The sequence below is a fragment of the Limulus polyphemus genome, unplaced genomic scaffold, assembly GCF_000517525.1.
Source record: "Limulus polyphemus unplaced genomic scaffold, Limulus_polyphemus-2.1.2 Scaffold4303, whole genome shotgun sequence".
Lineage (NCBI taxonomy): Eukaryota > Metazoa > Arthropoda > Merostomata > Xiphosura > Limulidae > Limulus > Limulus polyphemus.
The window spans coordinates 81,365-96,376 of NW_013669913.1; the positions used below are offsets into that span (position 1 = coordinate 81,365).

Consider the following 15,012-nt stretch of genomic DNA (forward strand, 5'->3'; position numbering starts at 1 on the left):
CTCCTCTCACACTTTAGCTAGAATCCCACATTGACAAGGTGGAGGGGCTAGTGAGGGCAAGGTCTACACAGAAAGTGTCTGCATAGAAAAGAGGTGTGTAAAAATGAGATATAATAATAGCACACCAGTGGGGTCCACACTACTTCTGGAACAGGTGTGCTATTTGCCTGGACCACATTAAATCCAATCCTTGGGCAGTAAAGGCTGATCAGCTACAGTGGAAAAATCTTAACATTTTTAGAAAAACATGAATTCATTCAGGCCCCAACCAGGCAGACGAGGTCCCATGCCTTGTCTTTGGAATTATAGGGCTGTGGACCCAAATTGAGATCCAAGGTGTAGTGGCTAAGGCATGAGAACAGCTGCATTGTTTGGTCTTGTTTAGTAATGTGATATTATTGGAACACAACCTGAAAGTTACAGAATGTTGCAGGTCAAGCCACCACAATTACGAAGAAAAGGCAAGTAATACCAAAGTGTACAAATCCTCTCTCCAGCCTAAAGAATGGCAAAATGCAACAAATCAAACTCGGAATTATGGGACCTGTCATACCTCACTCAACCTGAAGAAACAGTGATAACCTGGTCTGGGATTACGAACTGAAATCCTAACTCTCCAAACTAAGATGCTGGGCTACATCTCCTGCCCCTGGAATTATGAAGAGGATACAGAACAAACAAAGTTCAACCAATGGCACAGGAAGTGATGCTTTGCATGCTGAATTACGAGGAGTCAAGGGCCCTCTTCTAGGATCATTGAAATAAAGAGAATAACCAAAGAGAGGGGCCACATGCACAACTCAACTGGATATCGAAGAGTCATATCTGAACTGGAATTATGAGAATTATGAGGCTGGTCCTGCTCCTACCATACATCTGAGAAAACCATCCAGAGTTATTGGTAGGAGGACACCCAGTTTTGCCCAAATTTTTATCATGAGTAGAATAATGAATACAAGTATCACTCAGTGGAAATAAACCTTTGTCCAGCACTCCAGTGACTGGAAACCAGGAGTGGTAAGGACTCCCATGCTCCACTAGGAGAAATGGGGGATACTTGTGTTGGGGAATGATGCTCCAGAGATAGTGCACTAGGTAAACCGCATTCTCTATTTGAAAAAGCAAACCGACCCTGATTTATCTAATCGACGGGTCAGCAGGGATGGGGAAAATCCCCTTAAGCTTTACTCATGATAGTCCATGAGTGGTGATCTACTTTGTATTCGTTTTTTGTTTTATAACTGTGTACCACTTGGAAAGCTCACAAGGTGGTCTTATGGAACACCTCATCTCAACAGAGCTTGTTGCTACCAAGAAAATTATTGAATGATTGACTGGTAGCTAGTGCAGATTTGTAAATAAGCATACCTCACCAGGCAACACACACCACAGAGTGGGATCCTCTTCCTAAAAAAGAAAACATAAAAGAAATGAAGTCTCTCACCTCTTTTATAAATGAGCCAGGGCGTGGAGAATAGCAGAAAACCTTTTGAGGAGACAACCTCCAAATCATGAATAATGAGATATGTGTTAGGCATGGTCCTCTTACCAACCTGTACAATCCTCTCCAGCAGGTGACACAACCGAGCTACCAGGAACATCGAGATATGGCAAATTTGATGAGATGAGACCTAAAGAGACCACAGGAGATAAGTCACATGATACCCCTAAGATCTTAATGGATAAACAAACAGTGACGTAAACCCCAAAACCATCAGTGCCTGCAACAGAACATCAAAGAATCCCAACTGGGTATAAAAGATGATCCGGATCTGAGCGTTCATAAAATGGGAAATGGAGGGAAGATGAATAGGAAAGAAAGCCTTACCCCCTTCTCTAGTTGCTGAAGTTTTAGGAAAAAAGGACCTATCGGAATACAACAGACCATAAGTGGAATGGTGAAGAGCCCTGCGAAGAGGAACCTCAAATGAAGACCTTTTCCTTCCTGGCTAAGAGCATGTATGCTCTGAGGGTGAGGGTCAGGAGACCAGAAGGGCAGGAAATGGACATTCCAGTGAGTAGTGAAAGCATTGAACTGCAGCTTGTGGATGAAGCAACCAATTGGTGGGGAAAACTCCATTGGGATGAGAAAACTGATTGGCTACTATATTCATAACCTGGAACGTGACAAGCAAGGAGAACATTCTGATGGTTGTGGGCCCAAAAGAGAAGATCCAATGTCTGAAAACAAAGAGACCTGGAATGAATGCCCCCTTGCTTGGATATGTATGAGACTACCATGGAATTGTCCTAGTGAAGCATTACCATCTACTTTCGCAAAAATTCAAGAGCCAGAGACATAGCTCATCCAACTTCTAGAAGCTCTAAAAGAGTGATATAGAGAGAAGATTCCACTTCTATGTCAGAGGCCCTTGAATTTCATATCCCCTACACAAGTTGTCCAACCCTGGAGAAAAGCATCTGTGAAAGGATGCATCTCAAGACATGGGGCAGGAGAGGGACACCTACTTTTGTGTTATCCCTGTACAATCCAGTGCATTCTTGCAAATATCCCAATGATTCCATGACAACCACTAAACGGAAAGCATGTGGGCCTAACCCAAAGGAATGAGTGATTTCAAGGATGTCCACATCCCCAAACGAGAACAAACTGCGTGTGCCGGTAGAGAAGGAGGCAACGGTATTAGAAGAATGGCTCATTCCAAGACCTGAAGGCACAGAAGAAAATGTTGGGCCGGATTGAGACGTGAATTGAAAAATTCTCCGAGATGGACGAGGTACTATGTGCGAGTAAGAATAAACTTCTTTATTTGGATTAGAAACCCAGCTTTTGCAGTGTTGGATAAAAGAGCTTGAATTTCAAGCTCTGCCCAGTAGCAGGAAGGAGCAAGAATAATCCAGTCCTCTATATAATGGTGAGCATGATTGCACACTGAGTAAAGATGATGTGAAAAGGATCTGATTATCCAGCAAAAACCATATGGGACAGATGCGAAGCCAACTGATAGAGCAAAAACAGAACAACTTGTCTCTTGTGGACAAAAGAAAGATACCAACATGAAGACTTTGCAATCGAAATATGAAGGGAGACATCGGCATCATTGAATTTTGTCATCCATAGACCAGGTGCAAATTGCCACCAGAAAGAAAAACACTCCATTGTAAGCCTAGGAGGCTGAAGGAAAAACTGAAACGAGAAAAGTCAATGATAGGTCACCAATTACCCATCTTCTTCGTTACTATAAATAAATGGGAATAAAAACACCAAGAGAGTAGTGGATGCACTCTATGGCTTCTTTCAGCAGCAGATCCTGGATGGCTTATGCTTGATGACGATCCTTGGGGTGGGGAAAGACAATCATTATGGTAGACAATGGAGGAGAAGATGTGAAATGAAGGACCAACCCTCTGGTAAGAATCTGAATGACCCACTGATTGGAGGCAAAGGTTTCCCATACAGACCTGAACCATCTTAGTTGAGCCCTCACAGGACCGGACCCCACAGGGTAATCACATATGCCACTGTTGGTACCCCACACATGTAGGATCACTGATAAAGGTGGAATCTCCCTTGTGTTCCAATAGAAAGTGGAGCTAATGTGGGAGGTCTAGAAACCCAAATGGGAGATGCAGTAAACTGTCAGTTAGAAGATTGGGAAAGGCAGGAGACCAGTGTCTAAAGAGAAAAGTGTAAACTGGTCACATCCACCCAAGATTCCATGGAATCTGGAATACCTTCAAAAGTCGATTATCTGAGAAAAGGGGCTTCTCCGCGACCTCTAAGGGTCAAAGAAGGAAGTGAACGCCCTCATGCAGAGCATCTGTCTCCACAAATCTGAGCAACAAACCAACCAAGAGACCAAGAAGAGAGCAGAAGCTGAGAACCATACCAAAGTAGTCAATAAGTGACTCAGATCCTCTGCAAATTGACCAGGAGACCTGTGCAAGGCCTCAGAGAGCAGTTGCAAAGATAAAAAACACAAAAGCGTTGTGAGGGAGAGTCAAAGCCTGGAAAACCGAGGGAGGTTAAGATGAATAGAGGCATCAGGCCTAGAACCCCAAAGAGGAAGAAGAAGATCCAACCTCTGACAATCTAAATATGGGTCCTACATGTGATGGAAAGCTTAGGTATGCTGATCCAATAAATGGGGAGGACAAGGCATGGCAGCAGCCTCACTCAATTGATCTGCAAATCTCCGAGCACACATACAGCAGTGTCTGGCAAAGATGGAAAGACTAGGTAATCAACCAAATGACTTTCCCCCCCTACAAAGAAAAAGAAGAGTCATGAGCCACAAGAAAAATCTCAAGACATCAAAAACTTGATGTACTAGTACCAAAAAATGATGCAGTAGGTGGGATGTTCGTCAAGGCTCGTGATTGTCTATCTGAGCAACAGAAGAAGCTGGAAAATAGAGGACAACTTTTCACTAATCTGCTCTTCATCCCCCACAAGTTCAGCCTCTGAGTCTACAGAAGAAATATCAGACCTCATGTATGAGGGATTGGACTTCCTCTGTGGAAAGGGGGCTTCTTCCCAGGCAATGGTAGACTTCAGAGGTGGTAGATTAGGAGAACTAAAAGACTCTGTATCAGAGATGTGAATGTGAGAATTCACACGTAAAACATCTCAGAATTTTTATGTTTAAATTAAAGAAAATAAACTCAAAACAAAATAATTCAGGTCGAAAATAATCATCCAAAGTAAGAGTATGACTACAGTTATACAACACATGTGAGAAACCCACAGCAAGCACATAAAATTGTTGCCATAACGTTCTGCCATCAAGAAAAGTGAATAGGAAGTAATAATGAGGAGGTTATATATGGTGAGTGTGTTTTGGAAGTTAACATTTTCCTGTACCAAATATGTATTTTCAATAATACTTACATCCTCTAACACTCTCCCTCCCTTACTCCCCACAAAATGTCCAGTTATAGGTCTGTTAATTTGGACTGTCTCGAAAAGTGAATAGGAAGTAATAATGGGGAGCTTATATACAGATCTAGTATAGGGCACACTGATGTAGGTGGAGAAAATCACAAGATTTAAATTGCTGTAAAGGCTGGAGCAAGAGAGGTAAGATTCATACCAATGCTTATGTGGGCAGAGAAGAAAAACTTTCATTGGGATGAAGCTAAGTGTGAGAGGAGGTGTGTTTTTCGAAATTTGTTTCTCCTGAAAAATGTAAAGTTAGAGGAAATCTGATTGAGGTGTTTAAGATTGTTAAAAGAATTGATAGTGTTGATGCATAATCTTTTTTCATACTCAATGGTGAGATTGGTATGTCTAGAGAACACAAATATAAATTTTACCAGGGTAGGAGTCATCTTCAGCTAAGACAGTTTTATTTTTCTAACAGGGTGATTGGCTTAAGGAATGGGTTGCCTTCAGATGTGGTGGAAGGAGTAAATTTAACTCTTTAAACCCATAATTCTCTGAGCATTCTGCCAGAATTATTTTGATGATGTCCTAATAATTATCACCATACCTCATAGAATTTCTGGCCTATTTATAAAAGGTGGATAATATCGTGGTTTTGATTAGTTTTCAGCCAAAGAGATATGTTATCAGACACTGACACCACCCAATAGGTAAATCAGAACTCTCGGCTGGATGCTAGCAGCCTCTGCTTCGGTTTAAGGGAAGGCTTGATAAATATTTGAATGATATAAGGGCTGACTTTGCATTTTTTTGTTGTTGTTGTTGTTGTTGTGGATGGGACAGCCTATATGGACAAAGTGTTAATTTTTGTCCTTAAATCATAAATTGTATGCTATGTTTATGTAATAAAGGTAAAAAATTCAAGAAATAAATTAAAAATGGCATGTGTGAAATTTGAATTCCCAAATTAATTCTAATTTTTTTAAGCTCTTCTTTTGAAAGCAGCTTAATAATAATAACCAAAGGACCAGAGGTTTAGCTAAACACTGCTTTAATAATAAAGCAAATCAAAAAGTATGTCACACCTCACAAGAGATGTTAGAAAAATTAATCCATTCTGATCTTACAAGGTTCTATTCATTACTTCCTTTTTTGTTACTGAATAATACTGATTTAGTCCAAAGCATTACAAGTTCCACAGAACACAAAACTTTTACTTACACAGAACTAAAACACTTTGATTCCCATCACCAAATGACATAAAATGTTAATAAAATATTTTTAATTTTGAACAACAAAAACAAATTAAATGCTACTGAAACATTCTGTGACAACTTAGTATAATGTAATATATATGTATTTTCTTTATAATCGATATGTCACCATTTGTACCACTTACTGAGGTTTTAGTTCAAGAACTGATTTCAAAAATAAACATTTCACACTGCAGTTTAAATACTTACAAGGTTTTGATATGAATAATGTAAAATATAAACAAATTTCCAATTTAAATACAAGAAAGATAGTTAAAGGAAACATTAAAAATTTTTTACTCTTGAGTAAATTTTCATAACTAAATGACAACTATAAAATGAGGTAGACATTTCTAACATTTGTGACGCTTTAAAAACAACATGTAATGGCTATACAATAGTAACTATTGGTGAAGAAAACAACTGGCCTAATGAATAGATTATATAGGCAGATTACACTAGTTACATTTGGAATGTTCTAGAAAGTAACTAACTTATCAAGTTGTGACATTAATTCATAATCTTAACATTTGCTGATCATCCTACAAACATTTATTACAATCATTTCATTCTATTCAGAATATCTCATTTACATTAAGAGAAAAATTTTGAATTGAACAACTACAGTGTAAGACATCAAATAAATGTAAAAGAATAAATAAAAATAGAGGGACAAAACCAACATTTAAAATTTCAAAAATAGTTAACTAAATTACGAGTACCTACATGGGCTTATTTGGTAAAAGTTCAATGTACTTTGAGTAGATAATAATACAAATTCTTTGCACTAAACACAATAATTTCTAACAAGCATTAAAGGCTTCATTTAAAGGAAAATTGAACACTAAAACTTGTTATATTTTACACTACATTTAGGATAAAACTTTATAAATATATCTTAGCTACAAAAGGTAATACTGTTGATTTGAAAGAACATTTCAGGGATGGTTTTTATAATCACACCATTTTCAAACTTTACAATATTACTTATAATTCAATTGACATATAAGATGTAAACAGCCTGCTTAACAAGCTGTAAGCAGCCTGCTTAACAATTAAAATAAAAATAAAACAACAAATTGTATTTTAAGATATGCCTACTTACAGATAAATTAAAATTTATCATCTACAAAATGTTCTTAACATAAAAAGTTAATTAATCTAAGTAAAGAAACAGTAATCATCTACTTTATAAACATATATCAAACAATTTAACCATATAACACTGAATGAAGTGTAAACTTCTGGTAGCAATGTTTGATGGTATTCACATGGAAGGAAAAAAATGTTAGGAAAATGTCTTATTTTGTAAATTATGAAACCAACCCTGATATTTCAGGGCCACATTTCTTTTGCATGACACATTAAAGTGCTTGCTTTCTAATTAACAATCTGGTCCCTACTTTCTGACACCTTCTAGCACAACATAAAATATCCCTGAAAACAGTTATATACAAATACAGGTTCCCAAACACTGAGTAGTTTATGACAAAAAATACAGTGCTTTTTTCATGCAATTTTTAAAGTTTCAAGTCCAAAGTTACCAGCTTTATATCATCCAGAACCTTTAAAAGAAAGAGAAAGTCACTGGAATTGTATTTACCACAAAGGCCACAAATGTCCAATCAATCCTTCAAAAAGCAAGCGGAGATTGAAAAATAATAGCTTTCTTGTTTGTGGATGAGGCTATTGCAAGGCTTGCATTAAGAACGATGTCTTTATTAAGATGAAAAACAAAAAACACCAACCAACAGAAAATGTTCCACTGCTCCACATGACACAAGGAGCATCATTTCCACTGTTACTAGAGTCACCAGTACCACCTCCTACAGGATTCTCCCGGGTGCCATGAGACACCACAGACAAATCTACATAACAAACAAAAGACACTTAATAAATTAACATGCAGTACAAGAAATGTCATCAGTACTGTACTACTCAGTAAACAATGCATAAAAAACAAAACATAAATATTAATAAATAAAAAACAGTACAATAAATGTCATCAGTGCTGTACAAACTCAGCAAACAATACATGAAAAACAAAACATGAAGATTAATAAATAAAAAACAGTACAATAAATGTCATCAGTACTGTACCACTCAGTAAACAATACATAAAAAACAAAACATGAAGATTAATCAATAAAAAGACCATGTCATTATATAAACTACGATGTTGTGGCCCAACCAGTCAGACAAGTATTGCTCCTGAGTAAATGTTCTGGTTAGTAGTAGTAGTAGCTAGCTGTATCAAAGTAAATACTCTCGTTAGTTGCACTTTAGTATATAACATTAGTATTACCAAAGATTATAACATTTATAGCACTGATGGTTACTAAGTAACTATTACATAACATTGTTCGCACATAAGTATAGAACATTAGCAACACCTACGTTTATAACATTACTAGCACCTATGTATATAATATTGTTAGTCAGATTTTGTTAAACAAGACCGATGTCTGTAGGTTTACTTTCTTCTTAGAATTCTTCTCAAGAAGTCGATAAGCCGTTTTAACGTTGTTAGAACAACGGGTAAAAGTTGTAGATAGTGATGAGTTGGCCGACGCGTTTCGAATGCGTTCTGCATCCATTATCAAGGCTGAATGTTGTGTGAATTGTGATTACTGTTGGTGGATATTTATAGGTATGGGTAAACAGGTGGTGGTATCTAGCTCGTGGAAGGCATTAATTGGTGGAGTGTTGTATTGTGGCTTGGGGGTTTCTCGCCAAGAAGTAGCAGTGTGCGTGCTGTTCCTGTCGATTCTTTGTTGATTATGGGAGTTTGCTGTAGGATATTTATTGCTTCGTGTATTTGAAGAGTTGTGAAGTCGTTAAATCGGCATTTACTTTGGTGTTTTGTACTAGGTCCTGTGAAAAACAGCCCTGCTAAAAAGACAACAGATCTACAGCAAGTGAACATCATTTACAAGTACAAGTGTAATAAAGAAGACTGCGAGCTCCTGGCAAACGCCTCCTACATCGGAATGACTACCACAACCCTGTCAAGACGCCTAACAATGCACCTACAAAATGGAGCCATCAAAGAACATTGTGCCCGCATCCACAACCAAAAACTCACACATCAGTATGACACAATTTCTGGTGTGGTGGTATAAGAACAGGAAAAGGTTTCCAATAAATAGATGATTTTAAATTCTCTTGTTCATTCCTTTTTACCAATACATCTAAAAAAGACAAACTATTATCTTTCTAAGTTTCACAGGTAAATTGTATAGAAGGTTCTATGCTATTCAAATAGTTTGCAAACTGTGTTAAAGCCTTATTACCATAACTCCACACCAAGAATGTGTCATCTACATACCTTATACAAATATCAAATTTACATTTTGCACCATTTATGGCTTTTATTTCAAAGTCACATAACAAGGGTAAAAATAGAGATCCCATTGCTAACCCCTCATTCTGTTTATACAAGTCATTGTTAACTTGAAAAAAATGAATTCTTTACACACACCTTTGTTATATTAATTATATCTACAGTTTCAATGGCTGAAGATTTGTTTTGTAACAATGTATTTTTAAAAGATAATTGCATCTTCTACTCGAACTTTTGTAAATAATGACACTACATCAAACGACATTAACATATCTTCCTTATTCAACTTTACCATCTTCAACTGGAACTTTTGTAAATAATGACACTAACAAATCTTCCCTGAACCAATTATCCATTGACAGGAAAAGCAAGACACCACTGTGGAATTGTCAGAGTGAAGCCTGAAGATGCTACCCTTAATAAGCCCAGACCAAAAGGCATCACCATTTAAAGGGCAAAAAGGACTAAAACATTGTGTTGGTAAGCTTCATAGTTTATGCGTAGACTGTGGAATTCCTGACTGTTGAGATATGCACTCCATTTCTGAAGAAAGGGATTTGTAAAGATATGATCCCTGGATGAGGTGGTGGCAGAGGAACCCATATCTTAGTATTGTCCCAACTTAACCACCCCTCGAAATCAAAGAAAGATCCTGAATAATGAAATGTAAAGAATCCACTGAACTGATGTTTATGATTCCTGGTCACATAAATCACATTGAAAGGATCTCTTGTTTGTGCATTCATCCTAAAGGCATGAAGGATTTGAGTGATGCCCACATTCCCAAAAAGAAAGAACCATCTGTGCCATGGGAGAAGGAGAGGGGGAGTAACAGTTGTGCTTTCTGTTCCACAGTGTGGAGCCAGATGGTAGTCTGCTAAGCCAGACTAAGATATGTGTAGAAAAAAAAATATCCAGACTGACAACATACAAGTTACAGCAAGAACAGATGTCTCAGCTCTGAGAATGAAACCTGTAATGATTGTTCTGAAAGTAGCAGTTAAAGTCTAGCTGTCCCATTTTGTGACTGAGCAGTAAACCTCCCTGTCTAAACTACAATGTCTGTGGATGGAAAAAAAACTAAGTATTTTTGACAAGACCTTACGGCCATCAAGTAAGTGCAGGCTCAAAAGCCACTGGGGAAAGACCCAAAACATCATGCTCAATGTATCAACTGAAGAAAAGAACTTGGAAACAGTTGATCCCAATTGGCCTCCTTATTAATGTCTTGTAAAAACTGTTCTGATTACCTTTGTTAGGAACATGTTGTCCGGTGAGTTTGTTGTATTAGAGCAAAACAACATTAGGCCAATGTGTAAGCTTACCATTGTCCCACAGGGGACTGAGAAGCTAACAGAATAAATAAAGGTGCAGGAAAAGGCTAATTGAAATTATCTTCAGAATGTCCAGGATCACCTGCAATTGCAGCCTTAGAATCCCTGGAGGAACACCACTGAACTGAAAACATGATATCGACTTGTCAATCATATTTTTTTTAATGAAATTCAACTAGATGCTCCTAAGAGTGCTCAAAGTATCTCCAATAATTATAGTACTAGTATAGAGAAACCTGTTAATGAACTCTTTGTTGAGGAAAAGTGATAACATTATCTGAATGGGTTTCTTATATACAATACCAGAATAGGGGGTACATTGACAGAGGTGGAGAGTGTCATAAGACAAATATTGTCAGGAGCAATTAAGTGGGGTATAAAAGACTGGTGCAAGCGAAAAACAATCAGACGAATGCTGAGATGAGCAAAGGATAAAACCCATGGTTATAAGTGGGAGCAAAAGTATGTATGTTTTGGAATTACTATTTTCATATCATTGCTACAGTTGTAACTGTAATGTGAAATACATGTTCAAATAAGATTTTGTGAAATACATGATCAAATAAGATTTTGTGTGCATAAATGTTCTAAAGAACTTGGAGTGACACTTTATCAATAAATGTGTCACACAGCAAATTGTGTTATGGTGGATTTTTAAAGTTTAGGTACAATTGAACACAACCTATCAAGAATACCTAGATATACTTGAGAGGCAAAAACATATATTACAATGCAATTCTAATGTTTTTGGGAATGAATTCATCTTCCCATATAACTACCACACAAGTTAACTTTGGATATAAAAAAAAAGGTATTCAAAATATTTATAGCATTCCTACCCACTATAAAACTGAGTCCTATACTAAGCATGGAAACTTATATAACAACAGCATGAAAGTCAAGGAATATGCTGAATTAAATCTGTAATCAACCTATGCACTGAAAATTACTGTTGAATAAGGTATTGAAAATTAATGCTTGACATTCCTACTTCCCAGCAAAATACCGACTGAATGATTTGCCACATTAAAGTCAAACAACCACTTACTGCTGTTTTACATAGAAGTGTCAAACAACCAATTACTGCTGTTTCACATAGAAGTGTCAAACAACCAATTACTGCTGTTTCACATAGAAGTGTCAAACAACCAATTACTGCTGTTTCACATAGAAGTGTCAAACAACCAATTACTGCTGTTTCACATAGAAGTGTCAAACAACCAATTACTGCTGTTTCACATAGAAGTGTCAAACAACCAATTACTGCTGTTTCACAGGAAGTGTCAAACAACCAATTACTGCTGTTTCACATAGAAACTTTGAGCCTTAAAGTACCACATCTATTCTGGAAATAAATCACATAAAAATATTTTACCACATTTTCTACCTTAAATTAGATTACTATTTTACTTTGATTCCAACTAAGGTAAGTGGGTAAGAGGGTAAGTGGCGAGCAAAAATTAACAATCTATTACCATTCACTTTAGTTTTATTTCTAAAACTATACTTACATCATTATACAAAATAAAGTTATATTTACCTGGACTCTGACCATCAGAATGATCTTTATGGACAGATTCATCTTCAGTTCCAATAGAATTGCTGTCTATTGGGTAAAAAAGTCGTGGCGATTTTGCTGTAGGCGGATAGTATTGGACATTGTAATTGGGCAGTTTTGTTGTTGTAGAGGGGGAAATTTTTACTGTTGGCACAGGTGGTGTTTTGGTTGTTGTTGTCGTTGTGGTGGTTGGGAGAGGACTGTTAGGATCATGTGTGGTGCCATACATCACAAGAGTCCATTCTCTCAGTGAGGCTCGTCCTGTTAATGAAAATAATATCATAAAGAAGAAACCAAACTACTATTGCAATCATGTTAAAAGTACTTGTGGTACCTTGAAATAAGAAAAGTATGTACAAAGAGTGAGTTGGGTGGTGGTAACATAACAGAAATATGAAATAAACAAATTAAGTTTTCACTATCTATTTTTGTCTTCTCTGTTTCCTTAACACTTAAAACTATTATCCAAGATGCTTTTTTTTTAAACTGAATACAATTTCTCCTGATTTCTACAATATTACATCTACTTTTGTTTACTTGGCATATTAAAACTGTTATCCAAGGTTTTTACTCCTTTTTTATAACTGCACATGGTTTCTCCTGAATGCTACAATACTACATGTATTTTTGTTTGCTTATCATTTAAAAAACTGTTATTTAAGCTTTCCTTTCTGTATACAGTTGCATTAGGATTTTTTCTCACTGATACAATACTTCATCTACTTTTCTTTGTTTAGCATTTAAAAACTGTTATACAAGTTTTCCTTTCTGTTTGCAACTGCATGTGATTTTTGCTGACTGCTACAATATTACATGTACTTCAGGGCTTTGTGACCTAATCTCAAATGTCTTATTCACTAAACAGCAAGACAGCTAGTTAGTTTAAAAACAATTACCTTTGATATTTCAAATATCTTAACTTGCTTTAAAATTAACTTACCTGGATAAACTATATCCAAGATATAGGTTTACTAGTATTTCTTATGTCACGCCACCAGAGCTAGTTGTATAATTAGGCTTAAGGTTCAAGCACAAGCTTTTAAATTACAAAAAACATTAAACTTGAAAAACTGTGATAGTGAACCCCCAAGTATATATTAAAAACAAAAACTAAGAGTGATGGTAAAGGAAATGTAGTAGAATAATAACCAATATTTTTGTTCTAGTTTAAATTCTGAGATAAAATATTGGATGACCCAAAATGTTTATCATGATCTCCATATTGTTAATGAGGTAGTTGTATGACACCTGTATTAAAACAGTTCATGATTTAAACACAACATTTTTGACCATTAACACAATTTGTTTGCTTTTTCTGATTTATGTTAATGATGTAGATGAAGGAATGGTCAATGAAGTATTTAAATTTGATGATGATATGAAAGTTTTGGGTGTTGCTGTGAGGATGCTGCTTTACAGAAAAATTTGAATTATAGTTGTTATATTTCCCTCTTCCTTCTTTCCACTGGCCATAAATAGTAAGGCCAGTCACGGTTTAGGTGCAGCTGGCCGGATTTAAGTCTTAGAGAAACATTCTGCACACTCTACATGGTTAAAAATGTGTTAATGAACAATTATGAATTGATTATATTAGTATACCTTTCCCCCCTACATTTCTGATGGAGTTTGGGTCAGGACACTTCTACGACATTCTTTCGCTGTGACAACCCTAAACTCTGGTGGGCCATTGCTGCTGTATACTTTACTTGAAACTAAATATTTTCTAAATAAAGTATATTGTTAAAAAATTTCTGCACACTTTTTCCTAGAATCACCATCATTTTTTCTCATCTCCTGCTTGCATGATTCTTGCCACTCCTTATGGTTAGCTTCAGGAATGGCTACTCTATCTGCAGTATTTATAAAATTCTCAATCAGGTAGTGTTGGCTATAAATCGACACTTACCATCACCCTTCACTGTGATTGCCGATTTGATGCTCAAAATTGAGCTTGATGCTATCTCTTAAACTACAACTTAAAGATTTCTGTGTGGGAGACAGCCTAGACACTTGTATAACATTTTAGATGTTTGTGTAACATTTTAGAGGTTTGCGAAAAATGGCCAAAATCAATCATGTAGTGTTCAAAAAACTGTGACCCTGTCAGCAGCATCTTTTCCGAAAAGAAGGAACCCTATACATAAACAAATGATACGCGACTTCAATCCAGTTAATCACTGCTATGGTACATGTGTCATGCCTGCCATATAAACACTAAATTATATCCATGGCATGCATGCAGCTATATACGTATGCATGAGGCTCCATATAAGCCATGGATTACATTAAAATGGTCGGGTGTCAACAGTTACACAGCCGTTGTAATTTGCTTGGTAGTCAGATAAACTTAAAATCTACCCTAAACAATGCACAATGATGCATTTAGAAACACTGCTCAGGTTTGATTACAATACTCACAGCCATTTTTGCTGTAGGCTGATGGAACAAAAAAATAATAATAACAATAAAAATAAATGGGTGATATCTATTATGAACCACTACTGTGGTCATAATATATTTATATATAATATTTCTACACTCCCCAAATTTCTGCTCCATAGCTCATAACTGTTTACCAAACTTCAAATCAAACTCCATTTCTCTTCTTTTAGCCACACTACAAGATGTACTAACTACTTGTTATGATTTTATCTAAGTATATTTTATTTGCTCCATTG

At 36.4% G+C, this 15,012-nt stretch overlaps 1 protein-coding gene across 1 annotated transcript; it reads right to left on the reverse strand.

The window, feature by feature from the left end:
* Positions 1 to 5,880: 5,880 nt before the first annotated feature.
* Positions 5,881 to 13,669, reverse strand: LOC106470935. Its single transcript, XM_013931513.2, has 2 exons — positions 12,317 to 13,669; positions 5,881 to 7,967 (listed from the first exon to the last, which is right to left on the reverse strand). Exons 1-2 carry the CDS (start codon positions 12,615 to 12,617, stop codon positions 7,786 to 7,788), a joined length of 483 nt encoding a protein of 160 aa, XP_013786967.1. The 5' UTR covers positions 12,618 to 13,669; the 3' UTR covers positions 5,881 to 7,785.
* Positions 13,670 to 15,012: the final 1,343 nt, after the last annotated feature.

Bases quoted from the DNA above. Each gene is read 5' to 3' on its own strand.
- LOC106470935 (XM_013931513.2), bottom strand. From the start codon at position 12,617: ATGATATTATTTTCATTAACAGGACGAGCCTCACTGAGAGAATGGACT. The intron at 7,968-12,316 runs GTAAATATAACT...TTTGTTATGTAG, and splicing joins TTCTGATGGTCAGAGTCCAG to ATTTGTCTGTGGTGTCTCAT.